Source organism: Bos indicus, chromosome 9 (genome assembly GCF_029378745.1).
Source record: "Bos indicus isolate NIAB-ARS_2022 breed Sahiwal x Tharparkar chromosome 9, NIAB-ARS_B.indTharparkar_mat_pri_1.0, whole genome shotgun sequence".
Lineage (NCBI taxonomy): Eukaryota > Metazoa > Chordata > Mammalia > Artiodactyla > Bovidae > Bos > Bos indicus.
Window position 1 is genome coordinate 28,610,300 of NC_091768.1, and position 21,082 is coordinate 28,631,381.

At 40.0% G+C, this 21,082-nt stretch overlaps 1 protein-coding gene across 1 annotated transcript in view; it reads right to left on the minus strand.

Annotated features, from left to right (window-relative positions):
- Positions 1 to 18,706, minus strand: part of CLVS2 (clavesin 2) — a 78,049-nt gene extending 59,343 nt beyond the window's left edge. Inside the window, exons 1-3 of the mRNA XM_019966972.2 lie at positions 18,617 to 18,706; positions 17,219 to 18,155; positions 4,735 to 4,909 (exon numbers count right to left, since the gene is read on the minus strand). Coding sequence (XP_019822531.1) covers positions 4,735 to 4,909; positions 17,219 to 17,607 — 564 coding nt within the window. The 5' untranslated portion in view covers positions 17,608 to 18,155; positions 18,617 to 18,706. The remainder of the gene's footprint in view (positions 1 to 4,734; positions 4,910 to 17,218; positions 18,156 to 18,616) is intronic.
- Between the last annotated feature and the right edge of the window lie 2,376 nt (positions 18,707 to 21,082).

A 21,082-nucleotide genomic window follows, 5' to 3' on the forward strand; every position in this document is an offset into this window, starting at 1 on the left:
AACCTGAGCTGACCCATGTTTTCTTAGGCGCAGTCTCGGAAACAACAGAAACATCAACAGGGAATGGGAGGCACAACCTATTGGATGTAAAAGAAGCTCAAGGATGTATTATACATAACAAGGAATATGTGCGATATTTTATACTAACTGTGAATGGAAATTTGTATAATTTTTTTTAATGTTTAAACAACAGGAACAACAAGATTCACAGAAGATATTCATTCTTTGGAATCCAGACAACCTGGACTCAAGCCTTGATATCTGTTGAAAAAATTTAGGTAGGTGTCTTAAACTCCCTGAAGTTTCATTATCTGTCCTATAAAATGGGACCAATATAACTACCTCTAGATATGCAGATGACACCACCCTTATGGCAGAAAGTGAAGAGGAACTCAAAAGCCTCTTGATGAAAGTGAAAGAGGAGAGTGAAAAAATTGGCTTAAAGCTCAACATTCAGAAAATGAAGATCATGGCATCTGGTCCCATCACTTCATGGGAAATAGATGGGGAAACAGTGGAAACAGTGTCAGACTTTATTTTTCTGGGCTCCAAAATCACTGCAGATGGCGACTGCAGCCATGAAATTAAAAGACGCTTACTCTTTGGAAGGAAAGTTATGACCAACCTAGATAGCATATTGAAAAGTAGAGACATTACTTTGCCAACAAAAGTCCAAGGTTTAAATATCGTCCATATACTAAGCCCTGGTGGCTCAGACGGTAAAGCATCTGTCTACAATGTGGGAGACCGGGGTTCGAGCCCTGGGTTGGGAAGATCCCCTGGAGAAGGAAATGGCAATCCACTCCAGTACTATTGCCTGGAAAATCCCATGGACAGAGGAGCCTGGTAGGCTACAGTCTACGGGGTCACAAAGAGTTTTGGACACGACTGAGTGACTTCACTTTCATTTTGTTCAAATTACCTCCCTAAAGTTTCCTTGTCCAAACTGTTCTTCCTGCCCTTACCCACTTAGCAAACTCTTGTTCATCCCTTAAGGCCAAAATTATCTCTACAATCACCACCATTCCAACTGTGCTGGAGCTTCTGGCTAAAGAAACAAAGATTAATTTTTACCAGGTGAAAAAAACCTCATTTTTTGCCTGGCTTTCAACAAGAAAAAATATATTATTTGGCACCTGCTATGAAAATATCTAGATGCTATTTAACCACAAAGTGAAGCGATTTTTTAAAAATGTAATCTGAGCATCTATAATCTGAGCATTTAAGACAAAGTATGATATTTTTCAGATTCCCAAAGTCAATCATCTTTAAGTCTTCACAGTCAAGGTAGTCACTGAATTGTGAGAAAATCAGCACACATCCAGAAAAAAATGCCACTTGAAAAATGAGCTTATCCACATCAATTACTTTGATCATTAATATCACCTGCTAGGTGCAAGATGTATCACTTCTAATTTAATACTTTAAAATTAGTATAAATGAATAGACTGACATCCAAACAAGTTAAGTAATTTGCTCAAATATTTGATATGTGGCAGGGCTGCCATCCAAATCCAGGTCTGTCTGCCTCTATAGCCTTGTACTGTGAACAGGGGTGGATATTATAGCAATAGCCTACATATTTTATCCAAAGTATAAGGTGCTATCTCCAGTTGAGTCACTCAAAATACTTGAGAAAAAAGGGGATTGGTGAGGGTAGACAGGTTACATAGTCCCCTCAAAAGGGTGAGAGATAGGCCCTCTTCAAAACATAGCAACATCTCATTAATAATATACATCATTAAAACAAGTTTCCTCCCTGGCATTAGACCCACTGATAGCTTTTCTTACTTTGGGTTCAGTTCTCCAGGATATATTTTATGCTTGATAAAGTAGGTGTTCCAGGTGGTCCCACCTGCAATGTAGGAGACATTTGATCCCTGTTTCAGGAAATTCCCCTGGAGAAGAAAATGACAACTCACTCCAGTATTCTTGCTTGGGAACCCCATGAACAGAGGAGCCTGGTGGGTTACAGTCCATGGGGGGTCACAAAAGAGCTGGACATGACTTAGCAACTAAACAACAAGTAAAAGTAACAATATTATAGCAGGATGATAGCATGATATAAATGATCATTGAGTTATCAAAAATAGTTTTACCTCTTAATTTCTCTGATTGGGTTAATCGGAAGGGGTTTATTATTGTAGTGGTGGTGATGATCTTAGTGATAGTGATAATTGTGTTTAACAATCAAAAATTGTGTATATGTATCTTTACTTCAAATATTTTATGATCTTACGTTATCTCAGAAGTTTATTCAAGCTCTGCATGAAACATGTTTCATTATACAATAGTATTTCTCACATAGTAAATGTAAAATAAAACAGTCTTAATTAGAAAAGTCAGAAAATGTTACTTTCGTATGTAAAACTGAATATGAAAGCGCACATGTCACAATGGAACATTTTTAGCACATCTTACATTCCTATTCAGAATCACCATTGTTTACAGATACCAATATAGACACAGACACAGATATAGATATGGAGCATTTAAAATCAATCTGAGGAGAAGCTACCACAGTGAAGAATAGCCCCCGGCTCACCACAAGTAGTGAAAGCCCGCATGCAGCAATGAAGACCCAGCGCAGCCAAAAAAAAAGATTAAACTAAAAAGAAATTAATTTGAACCAAGGAAAAACTGAGTTTAAAAGTAGTAACACGTCAAATTTATTCCCATGGAGGAGTTCCCTTCTTTTAAGTGGCTTCCCAATCAGCAACCAGGAGGAATCAAGCCTGCTTATGCAGTCTGGGTCCTGGTAGGAAGGAAAGGGAATTGGGAGAGTGATGGTGGATAGAGACAAAAAAGTTCAGTAGAGATCCCTGCAGGGAGAGGGGACCATTTCCCTCTCTGACACAAACACAGACGTTGAATCTGACTGTAGCTCTTGCTGTGCTGACTCTCAGCACTTAAAAAGTCCTAATTGGGGCCATGAGTCATGGGAAGCTCCCAAATATGCACAAGCTCCCAAGCATGTTTTTTTCTCCAGTGGTGACTTATTATTATTAAATGACTCCGTAAAGTGTGTATATTAGTAAATAGCAAGATACTAGGCCTATCCTTGAGGTGATTTTTTTCAATCTTTTGGAAATAATATGTTTTCCAGTTCTTCATGTGCTGAAGGCCTAGCCTATGCTTCTTGCCAGCGAAACTGGAATCACAATAATCAAGGGCTAAGTTACCATTCTGTGTTAAGCAATATGCTGGCGGTAACTAATTTTTTCTGTGAAGAACACTTTACATGCTGCTGGCGATAGGGCAGAATTAGGACTGATTCTACCTGATATACACATTTCCAAGTGTTGCCCTCTCTCCAACTCATATTAACTATCTCTATGGAGTTAAAAAGGAAATGTTGTTCAAGATAAGGTAGCAGCAAGGCTGACTCACCACGAGCAAGGCTGACTCACCACGAGCAAGTCAAGAAGCCTGCATCAGGAAAAACATATTCATATAAAAAAATCAGTTTTTTATTCACTCCAGAGGCAAAACCCAAACTGTGAATTCAATTTGGTTAGGACGCCCTGCTGCTTGGAAAAGTGACCCTATTTTAGGGGGTCATCATCCATCACTTTAGGTGCCTTTAGACACAGAAATTATTATGAAGAATGAAGGAGGAGAAGGGGATGACAGAGGATGAGATGGCTAGATGGCATCACCGACTCAATGGACATGAGTTTAAGTAAACTCCAGGAGTTGGTGATGGACAGGGAGGCCTGGTGTGCTGCAGTTCATGGGGTTGCAAAGAGTTGGACACGACTGAGCAACTGAATTGAACTGAACTGAAAGCTCTAGATAATTTTAGTTATTTGACTTAAAGAGAACTAACATCCTGGCCTAATGAATGACAACGATAAAATTAGTTATTTTATGATATTTTCATTGGTAAAAGTTACAAAAATTTAACTGCTTCAAAATTCTAAAATGCACGTTGAACACACTAAGAATAATTACTGAATAACATCACTTGCAAATCTTTTTAAGAATTTAAATTTTATTCCATAAATATTATATATAAAGTAGCAGACAGCAGAGAGTAGAAGAAGGACATCCTAAAAGCTAAAAAGAAATTTTCAATATTAGCTTTATAACATGCCACTAAATAATAATTGATTTTCTATTTCATAATCTGCAACCAGGTAAATGTCATTCACTGGAAGACGCACCATTCCTATGTCAATTCCACATGATGGCCCCTCCACAAAAAAAGAGTAACAAAAATCCAAATTAAGTCTAAAGAAGTAATTCAAAACAGTGATTCCACATCTTAGGCATGAAAATACATATTGATTGACTGGCTTTCCAACAGTTGTCGGACCACATGAAGATATTGCTAATCATCCCCCAAATTCACCAGGTTAAACGTAATAATGAAGCAAACATTTAGCTAATTAACAACTATACACAGAAAAAGAAAGGGAAACAAAAACCTAAATAGCTAATAATTAAAGTCCAGATTTCGTTCTGATGAGCAAGATAAAAATCTCAGCTCATCATCCACTTAACGTTTAGACATAGTGAGGGCTTTGCCAAGTACCACAAAATTCCCTTCATTGAAAGGCCCACATCTTCTAGCTTTTCTTCTATGATCCTTTATCTTGTTAGTGTTTCAGTGTTTGTGCTTAAAAACTGTTTTTTAATTATTATTATTATTTAAGTAAGACATCCTGTTACTCTACTAGAGATAAGCCAAACACTGGAGACTGAGAAACTTGGCAATCTGTAAATCATTACCTGAAGGCCTTCGATAGCCAAGCGCAGCATGCTTGGTGTCAGTTTAGAAGCTTGCTTGAAGGTGAAGTTACTCCAGTCTATGATCAAAACAAATCCATTCACCTGAAGCTCAGGATCTTCAATCATGGCTTCTAAAGAAAGTAAGATGGCACGCAAAATATCCACCAGCGTGTACCTATCAGCAACAGAAAAGTACTGCATTAAATCTGACATTTGTAGAATGTAGAATGACCATTTGTAGAAACTATGGAATGTCTTTAGCATACTAAAAATTGCCTTTAAAATACCTCAGAAAGCTTAAGGAAAATATTTTGTTTACAAATCTTCTAAGATGAAATTTACTTTATTCACTATACTCAGGGGACATATTAGAACTTAACATGCATTCTACCAAAACAAATTCCAATGCTTTTGAAAATTCTACAGTTTGTTTCATATTTTATAATCATTTCCTTTCTTTGCAGGCCTTCTTATAACCTTACAAAATCTCATTTTCAGCAAATGTACTATTCCCTAAAAACTAGGCATGGTACTTTTAAATAGTTCAGGAATGCTTTTAAAAGTACTGACATTTCATATCTTCACATGTGGAAAATTTGAGAATGAGATTTGAAGGAGTTTCATCAATAAACAACACCATGTGTAAACAGTTGTGGTTGAAAGTGTCAACCGATTTTAATTACTTGGACTGAGTTTATATCATAAAGATAAAAGAAAAGAAAAAAGGAAAGGTGGGATGGGTAGAAAGAAAGGAAAATCAGTAAAATCAATGAAAATATAAGGGAAAATGTATCTGCCTGTTATTACACAGGCCACCCACATTCAGGAGTTGAGTCTTTATCTTTTTCTACCTTGCAGCTTAGCACAGTCCCTGACACACTGTAAAAATCCAATAAATGCTCTTCCTTTCTTGTAAAACAGAGCTCGAGTGCAAAGACACTAATTGTACACGACGGCATTGTCTCAACAAAGGCAGTGGAAGTAAGAAGAAAAGAAGCCAAATTTGACAAGTATGTTTGAAGTAAACTTGTGAAAATTTAATACTTAATTAGATGTGGGGGCTAAGATTGAGGGAAAAGTAAAAGATGACACAGATTCTAGTTTCAGATCCTTGCCTTTGACAGTACCAGTAAGCTATCTAAAGTAAATGGTACTTCAGGTTTTACCATTTATCAAATGGTAAAATCTTTCATCAAAATCAATAATGCAAAAAAAAAAGGATGCTGTTAAGGATGGCTGGAAATGTAGAATTTGGAATAGAATAGCTTGTATTTGAGAAACGGGTAGTATACCCAGGAAGATATATCAAGTAAACATCTGAGAAAGTAAATTTCAAACTCAGGAGAAAGCTCAAAATTGAAAATTCCAGAACCAAAAGCATATCAATCCCATGTTCACAGAAGTGAAGGAGGTAATGCAATCAGAGCCGAGAGGAAAACGAGGTAATTGTTCTAAGAGGGAAGCCCTGCATTTCAAGAGAAATTAGTACATTTATGGAAGATATTAACAATTTTCCTTTTTTAGCACCCTGCTTTCAAGTTTACTTTTTTGCTCATTCAGGTGGAGGTGTCCAGGAAAAGCTAGAGAAAGAGATCCTGATATCAGGGGAGAGGTGGGATGTGGGGGGGGTGGATTGGGAGTTGAAATCATTGGGATTTAGTGGAAGTGATGGGCTCACCAGGAAGATGTCTGAGACAATGAGCACATGTGAGGGAGCAGTTCTATTTTTACTTCTAAAAACATTTGGAGGAGAAGGGAGAAAGCGTAGTAGTTCAGAAAGGAAGGAAAAATTAACAGTGAAACCTCAGGCAATTTCTCACTTTTTCTGGGCTTCATTTCCTCATCTGTAATATCTGTAGTTTGGAATAGAATCTCTTTAGGGTCCCAGCATTAATCAAGCAAAGGGCCTGGTGTCAGAAGACTTCAAGATGGAATCTCTTCATTGTTCCTCATTAGCTGTGTGGCCCTGGACAAGTCAATGACTTATCATTCTGAGGCTGAGTTCCTTAAATGAGAGTGTCTATGACTATCTCACAGCAACTCACTGGCAGTGGCCAGGTGAGAGGAGGGGGAATAGGAAGGGAAGTCAAAGATATGATTCAGGTGAGAGCATGTGAGTAATGCTAAGTATACAGTGTGTTCAAGAAGGGTTTGTTGGAATGCACACACAGCACACTCTTCACTGTAGTGGTGACCACACTCACAGTGCACTAGGCAGGGTGTAATCAGAACTAAAGAATATTTGTTTGTAAATTTTACTTAAAAAGTAAAGACAATCTTTAGATACCTTACTGCTACTGTTAAAGGCAAAGATCAAGAGACTATTTTTAAATCTCTGGACAGTATACAGGCTATGTGTTTCATGCATTGGAGAAGGAAATGGCAACCCACTCCAGTGTTCTTGCCTGGAGAATCCCAGGGACGGGGGAGCTTTGTGGGCTGCCATCTATGGGGTCGTACAGAGTCGGACACAACTGAAGCGACTTAGCAGTAGCAAGGATATGGCATTCCCCAAATACTATGTAAGTCTATAAGATAAAACTTTTTGTAGAGCTCTGCCACTTATCTGTCTTTAAAACTGTAAAATATGAATGACTGAACACCTTTATCAGTCACTTCATGGCCAGCTCATCTCCTTTTTAAATATAATGGCCTAACACAGTACTGTGACCAGAACCCCTATGAACTTACACAGACTGAAAAGTTTGGAGCAGAAAGACTGTATTTCTGGTTAAAATTTAAAGTGAAAAGTGTTAGTTGCTCAGTCATGTCTGACTCTATGCAACCTCACAGACTTTAGCCCACCAGGTTCCTCCGTCCCTGAAATTCTCTAGGCAAGAATACTGGAGTGGGTTGCCATTCCCTTCTCCAGGAGATCTTCCCAACCCAGGGACTAAACCTGTGTCTCGTGTAATGCAGGCAGATTCTTTACCATCTGAGCCACCGAGGAAGCTTGGTTAAAACTTAGAGCCCCCTCTAAAAGAACACTCACTTTAATTTTTGAAATTCATAATAATAACGGTTGAAAAAATTAAAAATTAGAACAATCCAACTTAGAACTTCCTCCCATTATGATCATTCTTAGATTTTCCTGTAAGAATACCAAATAGCATTAAGTAAAACTTGAATTTGAAATCAGCTCTGAAAGAATGATGCACTGTATATAATAAGAATAAACCATGACACCAGTAAGGGCTGAAAATAAGAGGCAATTTATTTTAAATAACACATTTTAAGTATGGTTTTCCAAAACTGTGTCAAATCAAGAGGAAAACTTACATGCATATCATTATTCCAAAGGAAATAAAATAAGGTAAATCCCAGGATTATCAATAGAGTAAATTTAACCAATGTTTTTTTTTTTAATTTAATATATTCTTCCAAAAAGAGAATTAAATGACCTTTATATAAATTATATTAATGTGTGTGTGTGTGTGTTTGTGCGTGCACTCAATCACACAGTCATGTCCAACTCTTTGCGACCCCATGGACCTTAGCCCTCCAGGCTCTTCTGTTCATGAGATTTTTCAGGCAAGTATATTGGAGTGGGTTGCCATTTCCTCCTCCAGGGGATCTTCCCAACTCAGGGATCAAACCCTCATCTCTTGCATCTACTGCATTGGCAGGTGGATTCTTTTTTGACCTGCCCTTTGAATGCAGTTAGCTTGGGGTGTTTTTATATTTCTTTTATTAGAAGTATACATTATATACTATACATTTAATAGAAGAAATATAAAAAACACTCTAGCTATTAATAACGGCATTCAAAGGGCAGGTCAAAACCACTCCTGATGTTCCGATCCTCTGTTGTCAAACATGTCACATTACTACCATTAGCAGCTCAGCAGGTTATTCCTAAGCAGAACATTATTACATGCCAAAGTCCATAAAATATCTTCTGAAGAAATGGAGTATTTTATGAATTTTCTGTCTTCAGGAATCTGACTTTCATTATCCTTGTTAAAACTGTTTTCTAACTGCTGTACTTCACAAATTAGATGTTACTACAGTAAGTATTTCTAAAGCTCATGTTTGAGGTTTACACCCCAGTTATAGTAGATCCACCATTGCTATTCTTCCTTTCTATGTTGAAAGAAAGCCATAAACAATAAACCAACATGTTAATGGAGCTCTTGACTCCTAACTGAGCTTCCCAAAGCAGCAATGGGTAAAGTCTGCATCCGAAATCGACTTGGAGATGATGAAACAATGACACCAGTAAGGGATTTTACAACTTGGGACTATGTAAACCATTGCTCTTAAATCAAAGCTGCTACAATATGTAAAAAAAAAAAAAGCCTCTTCTCCTGCCTCTGACCTTGCAAGGTTTTGGGGAGTTTCCTGGCCTGTGCTACTCTCCTGGGGTTCACAAGGCCACATCCCCTACTAGAGCTGACCATCAGTGCAAAGAGCAACACAAATCACAAACAGGTCATTTCCTTCCTACTCTCCAGCCCTTTCTTTAGCCTGACATGGAAAAACCAGCATCTTGGCATCACATTGAGCAGCACAACAGCAAGCAGCTTGCCTTGGTCATTAAATCAATCAGCCATTATTAAATTCTTCATTAAGGTTGCCCCCAACCCTCAGCTTTCATTAAGCCACATTTCCCAATGTCTAAAGCACTTGTGTTAGAAAGGTGGTACAGGGAGAGACAAAGGAGCAGAATTACCTTCATTAATGCCTTGGGGTATCATTGGTGCTAAAGTTGATGAATCCATCAAGGTGCTTTATATTACTGAGTGGTAATAATAATATCTCTATCTGTGTAACCATTTAAGATTTCCAAAGCAATTTCAAAAGCATTATCTTAATCTCAAAATAAGCCCAAAGTCTCTGTGCATGGCTTAGTTCCTATTATTTTGAAGATAAAGACACAGAGGAGGTCTCAGAGAATTTAGAGTTTTTCTGAAATCACTGTAAGAGTAAAACTGGAAGCCTAGATGAGAAGCTAGGTTTTTCTGACACCACAGAGCTCTCCACTCCTTACGGTGCCAAGACCTAGAACAGAGTTTGATGAATAGCTGTTCTGTGTTTTTACGTGTCAGTGGCATAATGTACATCAGAAGAAGGATCAGAAAGTCGATACCAACATGGCACCAGGCCAGGTATCAGGGCAGCTCCAGCCTGGTCCCAGCAAGGGGCTTTGGCGGAAGGAAAACATCAAGACATCTTGAGTCAGAATGGGAAGACGCTAAGTCTACAAACCTTGGAGGCAATATGAAATCCAAAATCATCACATCATCACTAGGCATATGAAGCTGTCTCAGCCTTGCTGAGTGTTTTCCAGAATTTACTGCTATGGAAACATAGGTGAGTGAGAACAAGAAAATAATTGGAAATGAAACATCCAGAGGAAAAATGTCTTTCTTTGGAAAAAAAAAAAGTTTAAAAATGTGCACCTACTGCCACCAAAATGAAATAAAACAGAATGAAGTCGTGTTAGAAAAAAAATACAAACATTGGAAAGGCAACTCTTCCTCAGGGCAAAATACTCTGTTTACTTAGCTGCTTAGTACAGTCTTTGTCTTAAGAATATTTATTCTACCAACTTAACTTTCTGTGCCTAATTGTCTACATTCTGATGTTTAATCAAGATTTTCTAAGCCATAGATGGATTTTTTTAATTATCAGAGCTTGCTTTTTTTGATATATTTGTTTTTTTTCCCAGATTTATGTTGGTTCACTATCTGTACACACAAAACAAGTTTGACCAATTCACTTACTCATTGTACAGTTCTGGGTGAAATACTTAGCTGCTCTGTGCCTCGGTTTCCTCATCTGCAAAATGTGGATATTAACAGGGCCTATCTCATGATTGTGAAGAAGATTTAATAAATGAATGTTTATAAAGTGCTTAGAATAGTGCCTGACACATATAAAATATATACGTTATATAAAATATATGACATGTATATATATGTGTGTCTGTGTATATATATATATAAAATATTGTATATAATATATATAAAATATGACATACACTACAATATAGCATACTGTATAAAAGTGTTTTAAAATGAATGGATTAATTAAAATGAAAAAGTAAAAGTTGAATTACATTGCCCAAACAAGTGGTATTCTTTCCACACAACGCAGAGCAGGCTGCTACCGCGTCTGCCCGGACTTCTCAGCACTAGCAGCAGTATCCTCATTAAACACTCACTATCTCTCTGATAGTCATTTAGCTTTTCATGTTTTTCTTCCCAGAGAGGCTGTAAGTTCCTTGATGGTAGGACAAATGTGTTATGTGTCTTTTTTTCGCCCCTAGCACCTATTAAAATTCTAAGTATGTAGCAAATGCTGGGGAAAAGTATACTTTTTAAAACACTGATTTGAATTAAGTACTATTCACACAGTTTACTTGATGTTGTAAAGATCCAGCCAACACACAAGGACATCTTTTCCCTCACATCAAGAGTGCCACTGACTATGTTAATGACTATATTAACTGTTAATATATATATATATATATATATGTATACACATATATACCTGCCTTCAGTGGTTTAAAAGAGCTCAATCTTTTTCTCAGAATGGAGGAAATATAGTAATTTACTAAGGATAACTTGTGAATTTACTAACTGTTGGCTCATGTTTTAAAATATCTTTAAAGATTTCTTTTGAAGCATCCATTCAGAGCACTATAGTAACACCAAATCCATTGCTTCTTTTCAACTTTGTTTAAAGTTGCATATTTGAAACATGAAAATGGCCTGGTTTGGGCCAGACCCAATCAAGGTCCTAGTGAAGTCTGGCACTCCTGGTCATTGCTGTTATTTCAGGGTTATTTCTCTAATTACTGCATAATTGTCCTAGTTTTTAGAGACTGTCCTATTTTGTTCAGAGATTTGTTCCAGTATTTGATAACATTTCTCAGGACAATAATTTTTCTCTTTCATTTTTCATGGTATGAACCAAGGGCATATTTTGAAATAAGCTGCAGTTCCCAGAATATTTATTTAAAGAGCATCCCTATAAGGAAGCAATACAGAAGCTCTGCTGAGACAGAAACCTCGTGGAATCCATACCTGTCATTTCTAGGATTGACCTAATCTTAAAAATCAGGCTTCCCAGGTGGCTCAGTGGTAAAAAATCCACTTGCCAATACAGGAGATGCAGGAGATGTGGGTTCAAATCCCTGGGTTGAGAAGATTCCCTGGAACAGGAAATGGAAAATCACTCCAGTGTTCCTGCCTGGAGTATGCAATGAACAGAGGAACCTGGTGGGCCACAACCCATGGGTTTACAAAAGAGTCAGGCACAACTGAGTTACTGAGCACAATCTTAAAATCAACTGTAAAACAGCACAGCAGTGCCTCTAGGATTTTGAAGTTAAGGAATCCTGACCCTACCATGAAACAAAAAGTTGAGAAATATTTAAATACTTTAGTAAATAGAGCCAGGAAGACTTAAAAAATCAGTCCAAAAATTTAAACCTCTTTTTTGGCTTGCTTTTTGCAAATTACCAAGTAAAAGTTGTTTCTCTGTAATTATCTAGTTAATTGCTTGTCTATTTTAATCTATTTCTAGTTATTTTATTTTATTTTATTGCACTTTCACAGAATAGTAAAGCTTTGTAGCTGAGAATAAAACAAATATGTATAGTCTATGGCTATTTTTTAAAAAAATTTAAGCTACCATCATCATAATCTTCATTCATTTTGAAGGTTGGCCAAATAATTTTCTTTGGGACTCCATGGACTGTAGCCCACCAGGCTCCTCTGTCCATCTCCAGGCAAGAATACTAGAGTGGGTTGCCACGGCCTCCTCCAGGGGATCTTCCCAATGCAGGAATCGAACCCAGGTCTCCTGCATTGCAGGCAGATTCTTTACTATGTGAGACACCAGGGAAGCCCAATAAATTACAATATAATCATAATTCAAACTACAGCTTCAAACAGCTGGCCATTTGTATATTTTCTTTTGTATGAAAAAGCCATACTGTGGGAACAAACAGACTGACAATAGCACATTTTTCAGGCAAATTCCAGGACAGGTTAGAGGATCTTAGCATGGTCTCACCAATCAGTCTTCCAGCCCTTTCAAACTTTCAGTACTAAAAGTGATAATCAATGTCCATTATGACAAGCCAAACATGCTGCAAGACGGTCAGTGCTTTCTGAATTGCCACTATATTAGAATCATTAACTTCACTGTACTTAATTGTTTTCTAGTGGTTGTTAATCTGATTCCAAATCGATGGTTGTCTGCTGGATTAAATATGGCATCACCAACTCAATGGACATAAGTTTGAGCAAACTCAAGGAGAGAGTGAAGGATAGGGAAGCCTGGTGCACTGCAGTTCATGGGGTTGGAATGAGTCAGACATGACTTAGCAACTAAACCACAGCAACAAATGTGACATACCACTTGCAGGCTAACTGACAAATTACAGGCCAATTATCAGAATATATGTTATCATTATGTTTTGGGTGAGACAATTTACTCATGAACATTCCCAATCACTACATGCCAGTGAATTTCAACCTCTCAGATACCTGCTCTCACGCTCTAGGGTCTAGAGCACAATCTACTTTCATTCCAAACTTCCTTTCTTAAGGTAGTGTAATCTGCTCTAGCTTCTTGGTACATTATCATCACATTCTGTTGATGAAATCAGGTGGGAAATGCGAAGGTATTGCTGAGTCGTGAAGCAGGGTACTGTCACTCAGGACAGCAAGACACCATGTCAGGCATGGAGGACTACTGCATCATCGTGCTGCAGGGTATCAATTCAATCGCTTTTAATTTCGTGGAATCTACTTTTGCTTTCAGAAATTATGGTGGACAATTTGAAAGAAAGAAGATAAGATTATGTGAATCTTTTCCAAGGATAGCCTGCTCAATAAATGTAATAAATCATCTGAACCTGTTCTATGTTTTTTTAAAAAGAACCACAACCACGCTGAAAGTCATTTTGACATTTCAGCATTTCGATTATTTTTTTATTTTTATTAGGTGGGCACACTGTAAATATTATACCTTCGTCTTACCGACGATTCCATATTTCTTGTAAAGGCTTTGGAAATGGTCCAGTTATTTGCAATAACCTGAAACTGACCTGCATTATATTGCAGTAGGAAGAGACTATTTTATTTATAGTCACCATCTCACATGTATTTACTGTCTCCAGTCTCCTGAGAAGCACAGAAAACTGTCCTAAAAATTTAATATAGGAGAAAGTATATATCAGATAACTTCCTACTTAGAAACCTTTTTTTAAAGAAAATGCATAATTCAATTCAACTCAACAAACATATACTGAACATTAACTCTAGTTTAGGTCCTGTTATAATACAAAGCTTAGTTTTGTCTTTGCTTTTTGTTATACAGATCAATTATTTCATGGGTCTTTACAAAGTTTTTCAAAATTTACAAAGAATATTTTGCTTATCCCCTTTGAGAAGTTGGAAATAAAAGGGGAGGGTGCATTTTCTTCTACCTCATTTCTAGAATTTCCCTATGTAACCCTGATCAATTCCCACCTATTCTTTCTTTAAAACAATTCTGTTTCTTCTAAAACTGTTTTTTTTTTTTTTTTTTTTTAAGTTACTGAAACCCAGACAACTCACTGAACAACTCAAGGAAGATGGCTAGAATTATGTTGAGATGTGCAGTCTTCTCCAGGGACCCAGGTTGTTTGGGCTGGAGGGATCAGAGCAGGAAGGGGAGAACACCTGACTCACAGAACAGGGGAGGGATGGGGAGCAAGAGAATCCGGCACATGGCATATCCAGCTAACAGAACAATCACAAGGTAAACATCGAGGGAAGGTGGCAGAAACTTCTGTCGGAGTCAGGTCAGATAAGCCCTGAAGATGTATGGTGAAGGAAGGAAAAGGATTCAGGCAGAAGGCAGGAAAAGGGCTGGTGACACCCTGGTACTGTCAGAAAGGCAGCTGTCCTGCTGGTTTCAGAGCAGGGCAGAGACAGTCCTTATGCACATGTCCCCATGATAAAGCTTCACAGAAGATACGAGGATGGAGCTGTTTATGCCCTGCTGCTGCTAAGTCACTTCAGTCATGTCCAACTCTCTGTGACCCTTTGTATGTAGCCCTCCAGGCTCCTCTGTCCATGGGATTCTCCAGGCAACAATACTGGAGTGGATTGCCATGCCTTCCTCCAGGGGATCTTCCTGACCAAGGGATCGAACCCATGTCTTTTATGTCTTCTGCATTGGCAGGTAGGTTATTGTATACTTAGATCTGGGATGGGGGTGGCAGGAGGCAAAGAGAAGCAAGGGGGAACTTTTTTAAAAGAATATAGGAGGAGGAAACTCAACTGAATTTTAGACAAGCTCTAAATACCATGTATACATTTTGACCTTGAAGTACTATTATTAGTTGATCATACCTATTCATTTAAACCTTAGAAATAGAATTCACAATTATTAGTCTATAGATCCTGTAAGGTATTTTTACAGGACATAGCTTTTCATTTTAATGTCCCATATACATTAATGTTACATATGTTGATTTAAAGAAATAATTCTATATATCAATTAATAAGTCCCCTCCCATTGTAGATTTCTAGGGAGATATTTTGATTACTAGCAACTTATACTTTATATGAAAGCATGAGATAGACAACTAAAACATAGTTTCTTTAGTAAATCCAGAATAATCACCTTCTCATATAGGTGAGAACTACAAGTGATTTTCAACTTAATTAGGTTTATAAATCAATGTGAATATTAGATCACTTATAAAAATAAAGGAAAATAGGTCTAATGTAGATTTATGTCTCTAAGGGCTATCTGCCTCCCTAAGGATATCTTTAACAGACTCTGACACATATTTAAACATACCATTTCCACAGCTCCCACTCCATGGTAGCTCAATAAACTAAGTTCGTGCCTAACTGACATATGAAATATTAGATTCTTTCTTGAATAAATTTTTTCAACTTTGATCTACACAATAACTGGTTTGCATAAATCTTCAATGTACTCCTTAGATGAAATAAAAACTTTTTAAAGAGAAATTGTGGTCAAAGATGGCATTTCATGAGACTTTCAACTTTGCTACCTGATAAAAAGCAGAGTAAAATCTCTATAAATAACCAAAGTAACAAACAGAAAGAGAACTTCATTTCACCTCAACGGCCAAATCCTTCAATGAGTGTCTTAGCTTTATGATTCTTCAGGTAGTAATTTATCTTTTTATTTACCTAAAAAGGAATTAGAGTAGTTCTCAACCTAAAATTAAAGAGAATAGGAGACCAATCAAAGAGTTAAACACCTGTTAAAAATATTAATTTGCATTCTAAGATCCCAAGACTCTGAGAAGCCATAGGAGATCTATAAGATCTATAAGGTTTCCCAGTAACTATAAAGTCTTTTAAAATTGCTTCAGAGATGGTTTAAACTAACCAGATGCATCAAAAATCACAGTTCACAGAACTAAATATACACTGATGTTTTAATGTAATAGGCTTCCTATTATTCATAATTCTGGTAACATTTTTAAGTTTCATGAAATTTATTTAACTTTGAACTTAATTGAAACTACCTTCCAACAAGAGTCTTTTATAATTTCTTATATCTTTCAATCTAAGAAAATAATTCCCCCAACTGAGGAAGGAGAAGTCATTGTCTGTTATTTTCTATTGTCATGTAGATGAAATAAGAATATTAGTTCTCCTCTATTAAAAAGACAGAGAGCTCAAAAAAGTCTACCAACTGACAGATCTGAACATTTTTCACTTCCTTCCAAAAGATGAAAAATCACATCAGACAGGAAACACATTCTTTAGATTGGTGACAGGTGGAGAACAACCACACCAGTCAGCCTTCCTATTCGGTGTCGGCAGCACGCTCAGCAACAGAGGGGACAACTCTTCCTCTTTATTGAAGTGACATACATCGCATTATTCCTTCATCTACACATCACCAAGCAGAAAAGTTCCCAAGCAATAAAGCTACTTGATATTGGTTGAATGCCAGGCTCTTTTTTAAAAAATAAAATAAAATTGCAGTGCTAGAGAGAGAGAGAGATGCAAAGGAGGAGGAGGACATGGAGGGGAAGGAGGGTGGTGATGATGAATCTAGCTTAAGAATTTCTTCAGGAAAAAAAAAAACAAACAAGAATTTCTTTAGGGAGGCAAGAGGGAAAGTTGTCTCCATTCTCAAACTCATTTCTCCACAGAACAGTAAACTTATTCAGGAGCTGAAAAATGTAGCAGCTTTATTTAGAAGCCAAATGATTTAGATTACACAGCACAATAATAAGGTTCAGGATATACTTAAATCTCCAGTAGAAAAGGGTGCTAGTGAAGTAAGAGTTTCAACTGTAAAAATAAAAGCCCCTGCCACCCCTCAAGGCAGCCACCAAAAACTCTTGCCTTAGTTCAGGTTTCTCTTTTTCTCAAGAGCCAAATAAACAGTACCCTCAAAGCAGTAAAACGGTGACACTGCCCAGGATACCTTCTGGAAAATGGGAGAGTAAAAGAAGACCCAGCACAAGACTGCACTTAGGACTTACCTGCTCTGATCCCAGTTGGCAGCGAAAAGGACTAGAATCTTCCTGCCATAGTGGTCCAGATTGGCCAGGCCCCCAGGGAAACCATCCTTCAGTGCCTGCTTGATGCCAGGGTCAGTGGCCTTGAAGCTTTTGAACATGTCCAGGTTCTGCTGCCGGTACTCAAAGTATTGGGCCAGGAGGCGGAAGGCCTCAAAGTGATGAAACTTCCTAGCCCGCAAGAAGCGTAAGATGAAGGCATCATCTGTGCGGAGAAAGCCAATGTCCGGCCTAGTGATGACCATGTCCCTCACCTCCTGGATGTCCTGGTGCAGCGTGTCCGGATTCTCGTTGAGCTCCAGGCGGGCTTTCTCCAGGGTCTCAGGAGAGAGACCCGCTTGTAAATGAGTCATTGTCCTGCGTGTTCCTGAGCCTTGCCTCTCTCTTGCTGACTGTCCCACCACCAAGCTGGCCCTGGCCACCACCACACTCCAGCCTCCAGACCTCCCTGCTGCCTGCTTCCTCTTCTTTACAGGAAATGATTTGTCTTGGTGTCCAATCAACTACCCTGTTGCTCCTGCCTCCCTGCACCTTTTCTCTGAAAGATAGGAACTTCTTTCCCCACCCCTCCTTAAAAACAACGTCCCGCTCTGGTTCCCTCTTCCTTTACCTCCAAAGAGATGCGGCCCTCCGGTGGCCCAGGACCCCTCTTCTTGTCCTCTCTCTCTCCTAACAAAACACCCCTAATTGCACCCAGCACAGGGGGTGCTGATCTTGGTACCGTCCTCTTCTCTTCCGAGATGGAACAAAAACAACCCCCACGCACATCTCAGCCCCAGCACTCTGATGCTTCTGCGGTCCCTACTGAACGATGCTCCTGCCAGGGATAACGATGGAAATTCTGATTAATAATAAGGTGGCTCTTCAGCGCGCTGAGCTCGGGGCGGGGGAGAGAGAGCGTCTTTGCCAGAAGGAAAAAAAGAGAGAAAGAGAGGGGAACGAAGCTTATTTTTCCTACTTATTCAGAGATGCTATTTCCAAGACATTTGTGGGATTCCGTTGAAAACGATTAGGATCCAATTAGGTGGCGACTGCAGAGAGCGCACCTTCCCTCCTCCCCTCCTGGATACACCGTGATCTCTTAAGACACCAGAAGGGTTTTTGGTGGCGTTAGCACCCGTGTGGGCTCCCCCCCAACCCCACCCCCACCAACTTCTGCCTGCCTCTAGCCCTTTATTTCAAAGGACTTGCTGCGGAGGGGGGCGGGTGGGGGGAGGGCTATCTCTCCGGAAAGGTACGTTTCAAAAGCGAGGCTGGGGGGAAGAGAGGGTGGGAAAGAGGAGTGGAAGATAAAATTTAAATATCTCTACCTTTTCTACAATGCCCCAAAGCAAGAGAGAAGAAAGAGCAGCCGGCTCCTACCAGCAAACCCGGAGGCGGGGACGCTAAGCAATGCGGCACTCCCTGGCATCCATCAGCCGCGGCTTCGGAGGCGGCGGCGGCGATCGCAGCATCAACTCCTCTCGGTGGGATGGAGCGAGCAGAGAAGAGGGACGGCAGCGGGGACCCGGGCAGAAGACGCACTGGGGAGCAGCCCTGACCACATCGTCGGCAAGCAGCCGCTTCCTCTCCCCGCGGGAGGGGTGGGGGGATGGGGGTTGGGGGAGACCAGAGCTAGGGTCACCGCTGTCCCAGGTCCTCACCCGGCCCTGCCATTCTCGCCTGCCGGAGAAGAGAAGGAAGGGAGCGAGAATCGACCGCCTGGATGGAGGAGGCCACGCGGGCAGCCGCCGCCTTTGTGCGCTCGGAGCCGCTGGGGCCGAGGGCGCGGCTGCTGCGGGCCCCGGGCCCTCACCCTGTGCGCGCCCGGGCGGCCGAAGTCAGACGCGCCCCTCCGGGCTGCCGCCGCGGCCGCTGCTGCTGCTGCGGCTCCGGCTGCCGCTGCTAAAAGAGGACTCGGCTCAGCCCAACTCCTCTCTAATTATCCCAGCACAGATCTCGCTGCGACGTAAGCACTCACTCAGCTCGCGCACGCACTCCGCTCCTCTCGCCCTGACTCGTTTGGATAGGACCGCAATTTCCGTGGCATTCAAATATCCCGAGCCCCAAGTTTAGCCCGCTCCTGGTCCCCCAACTCCCGGGCCGGCTACTTGGGACGGGCATCGCGGGGCCAGGCGGGGTAGCGACGCCCCGCAGCCTCCCCACGACCCTTTCTCACCCTTTGTGTGCAAGACCCTTGAGCTGCCCGGCGGCGAGTGGCTGTTGTAGACGGTAATTCAGCGACACAACATTTTCTAGTTCCTGTAGGAGGTAATTTTGATGTGGAAGAAGTAGGGAAACATTTTGTACTTTCCGCATTTGTTGTTGACAGAAATGTTGAATTTAGAAAAGACCAGAGTGGTTCCACAGCATTGGGCTGATGATTAAGCCTCCGGAGGAACTTATATGAATAATATTTCAAACTCTGGAAGAGGATGGAAATGAGCCGGGGTGGGGGTGGGGGGACCCGTTTTCAGAAGAAGGAAAAACAGGCACTCTTTGACTTACATTTCATAATAAAACATGTTTCTGGAGATGCATTTGATAGTTCCCTCAGTTTGATACATCTGTATACTAGAATCATCATGATTGAACCGATGAGGTTAAGATGACTAAGGGTTTGAGAAAAATGAATGCCTTGTATTTTCAAAGCACAGCATGTATTACTGAGCCTGTCACTTTATAAACTTTTGGCTTATAGAGTGTCCAATGGGGTCCTGAGTTCAGATTAACTCAATGCAACAAATGTCTACTGAGCTCCACTGGCTGTGACCATGATGGCTACTCCATTTCTCCGTGAACTTCCAGATGTTCAAGCTGGTTTTAGAAAAGGCAGAGGAACCAGAGATCAAATTGCCAACATCTGCTGGATCATCGAAAAAGCAAGAGAGTTCCAGAAAAACATCTATTTCTGCTTTATTCACTATGCCGAAGCCTTTGACTGTGTGGATCACAACAGACTGTGGAAAATTCTGAAAGACATGGGAATACCAGACCACCTGACCTGTCTCTTGAGAAACCTGTATGCAGGTCAGGAAGCAACAGTTAGAACTGGACATGGAACAACAGACTGGTTCCAAATAGGAAAAGGAGTACGTCAAGTACTTATTTAACTTCTATGCAGAGAGTACATCATGAGAAACACTGGGCTGGAAGAAGCACAAGCTGGAATCAAGATTCCTGGGAGAAATATCAATAACCTCAGATATGCAGATGACACAACCCTTATGGCAGAAAGTGAAGAGGAACTCAAAAGCCTCTTGATGAAAGTGAAAGAGGAGAGTGAAAAAGTCAGCTTTAAGCTCAACATTCAGAAAACAAAGATCATGGCATCCGATCCCATCACTTCATGGGAAATAGATGGGGAAACAGTGGAAACAGTGTCAGACTTTATCTTTTTGGGCTCCAAAATCACTGCAGATGGTGACTGCAGCCATGAAATTAAAAGACGCTTACCCCTTGGAAGAAAAGTTATGACCAACCTAGATAGCATATTGAAAAGCAGAGACATTACTTTGTCAACAAAGGTCCATCTAGTCAAGGCTATGGTTTTTCCTGTGGTCATGTATGGATGTGAGAGTTGGACTGTGAAGAAGGCTGAGTGCCGAAGAATTGATGCTTTTGAACTGTGGTGTTGGAGAAGACTCTTGGGAGTCCCTGGAACTGCAAGGAGATCCAACCAGTCCATTCTAAAGGAGATCAGTCCTGGGATTTCTTTGGAAGGAATGATGCTAAAGCTGAAACTCCAGTACTTTGGCCACCTCATGCGAAGAGTTGACTCATTGGAAAAGACTCTGATGCTGGAAGGGATTGGGGGCAGAAGGAGAAGGGGATGACAGAGGACGAGAT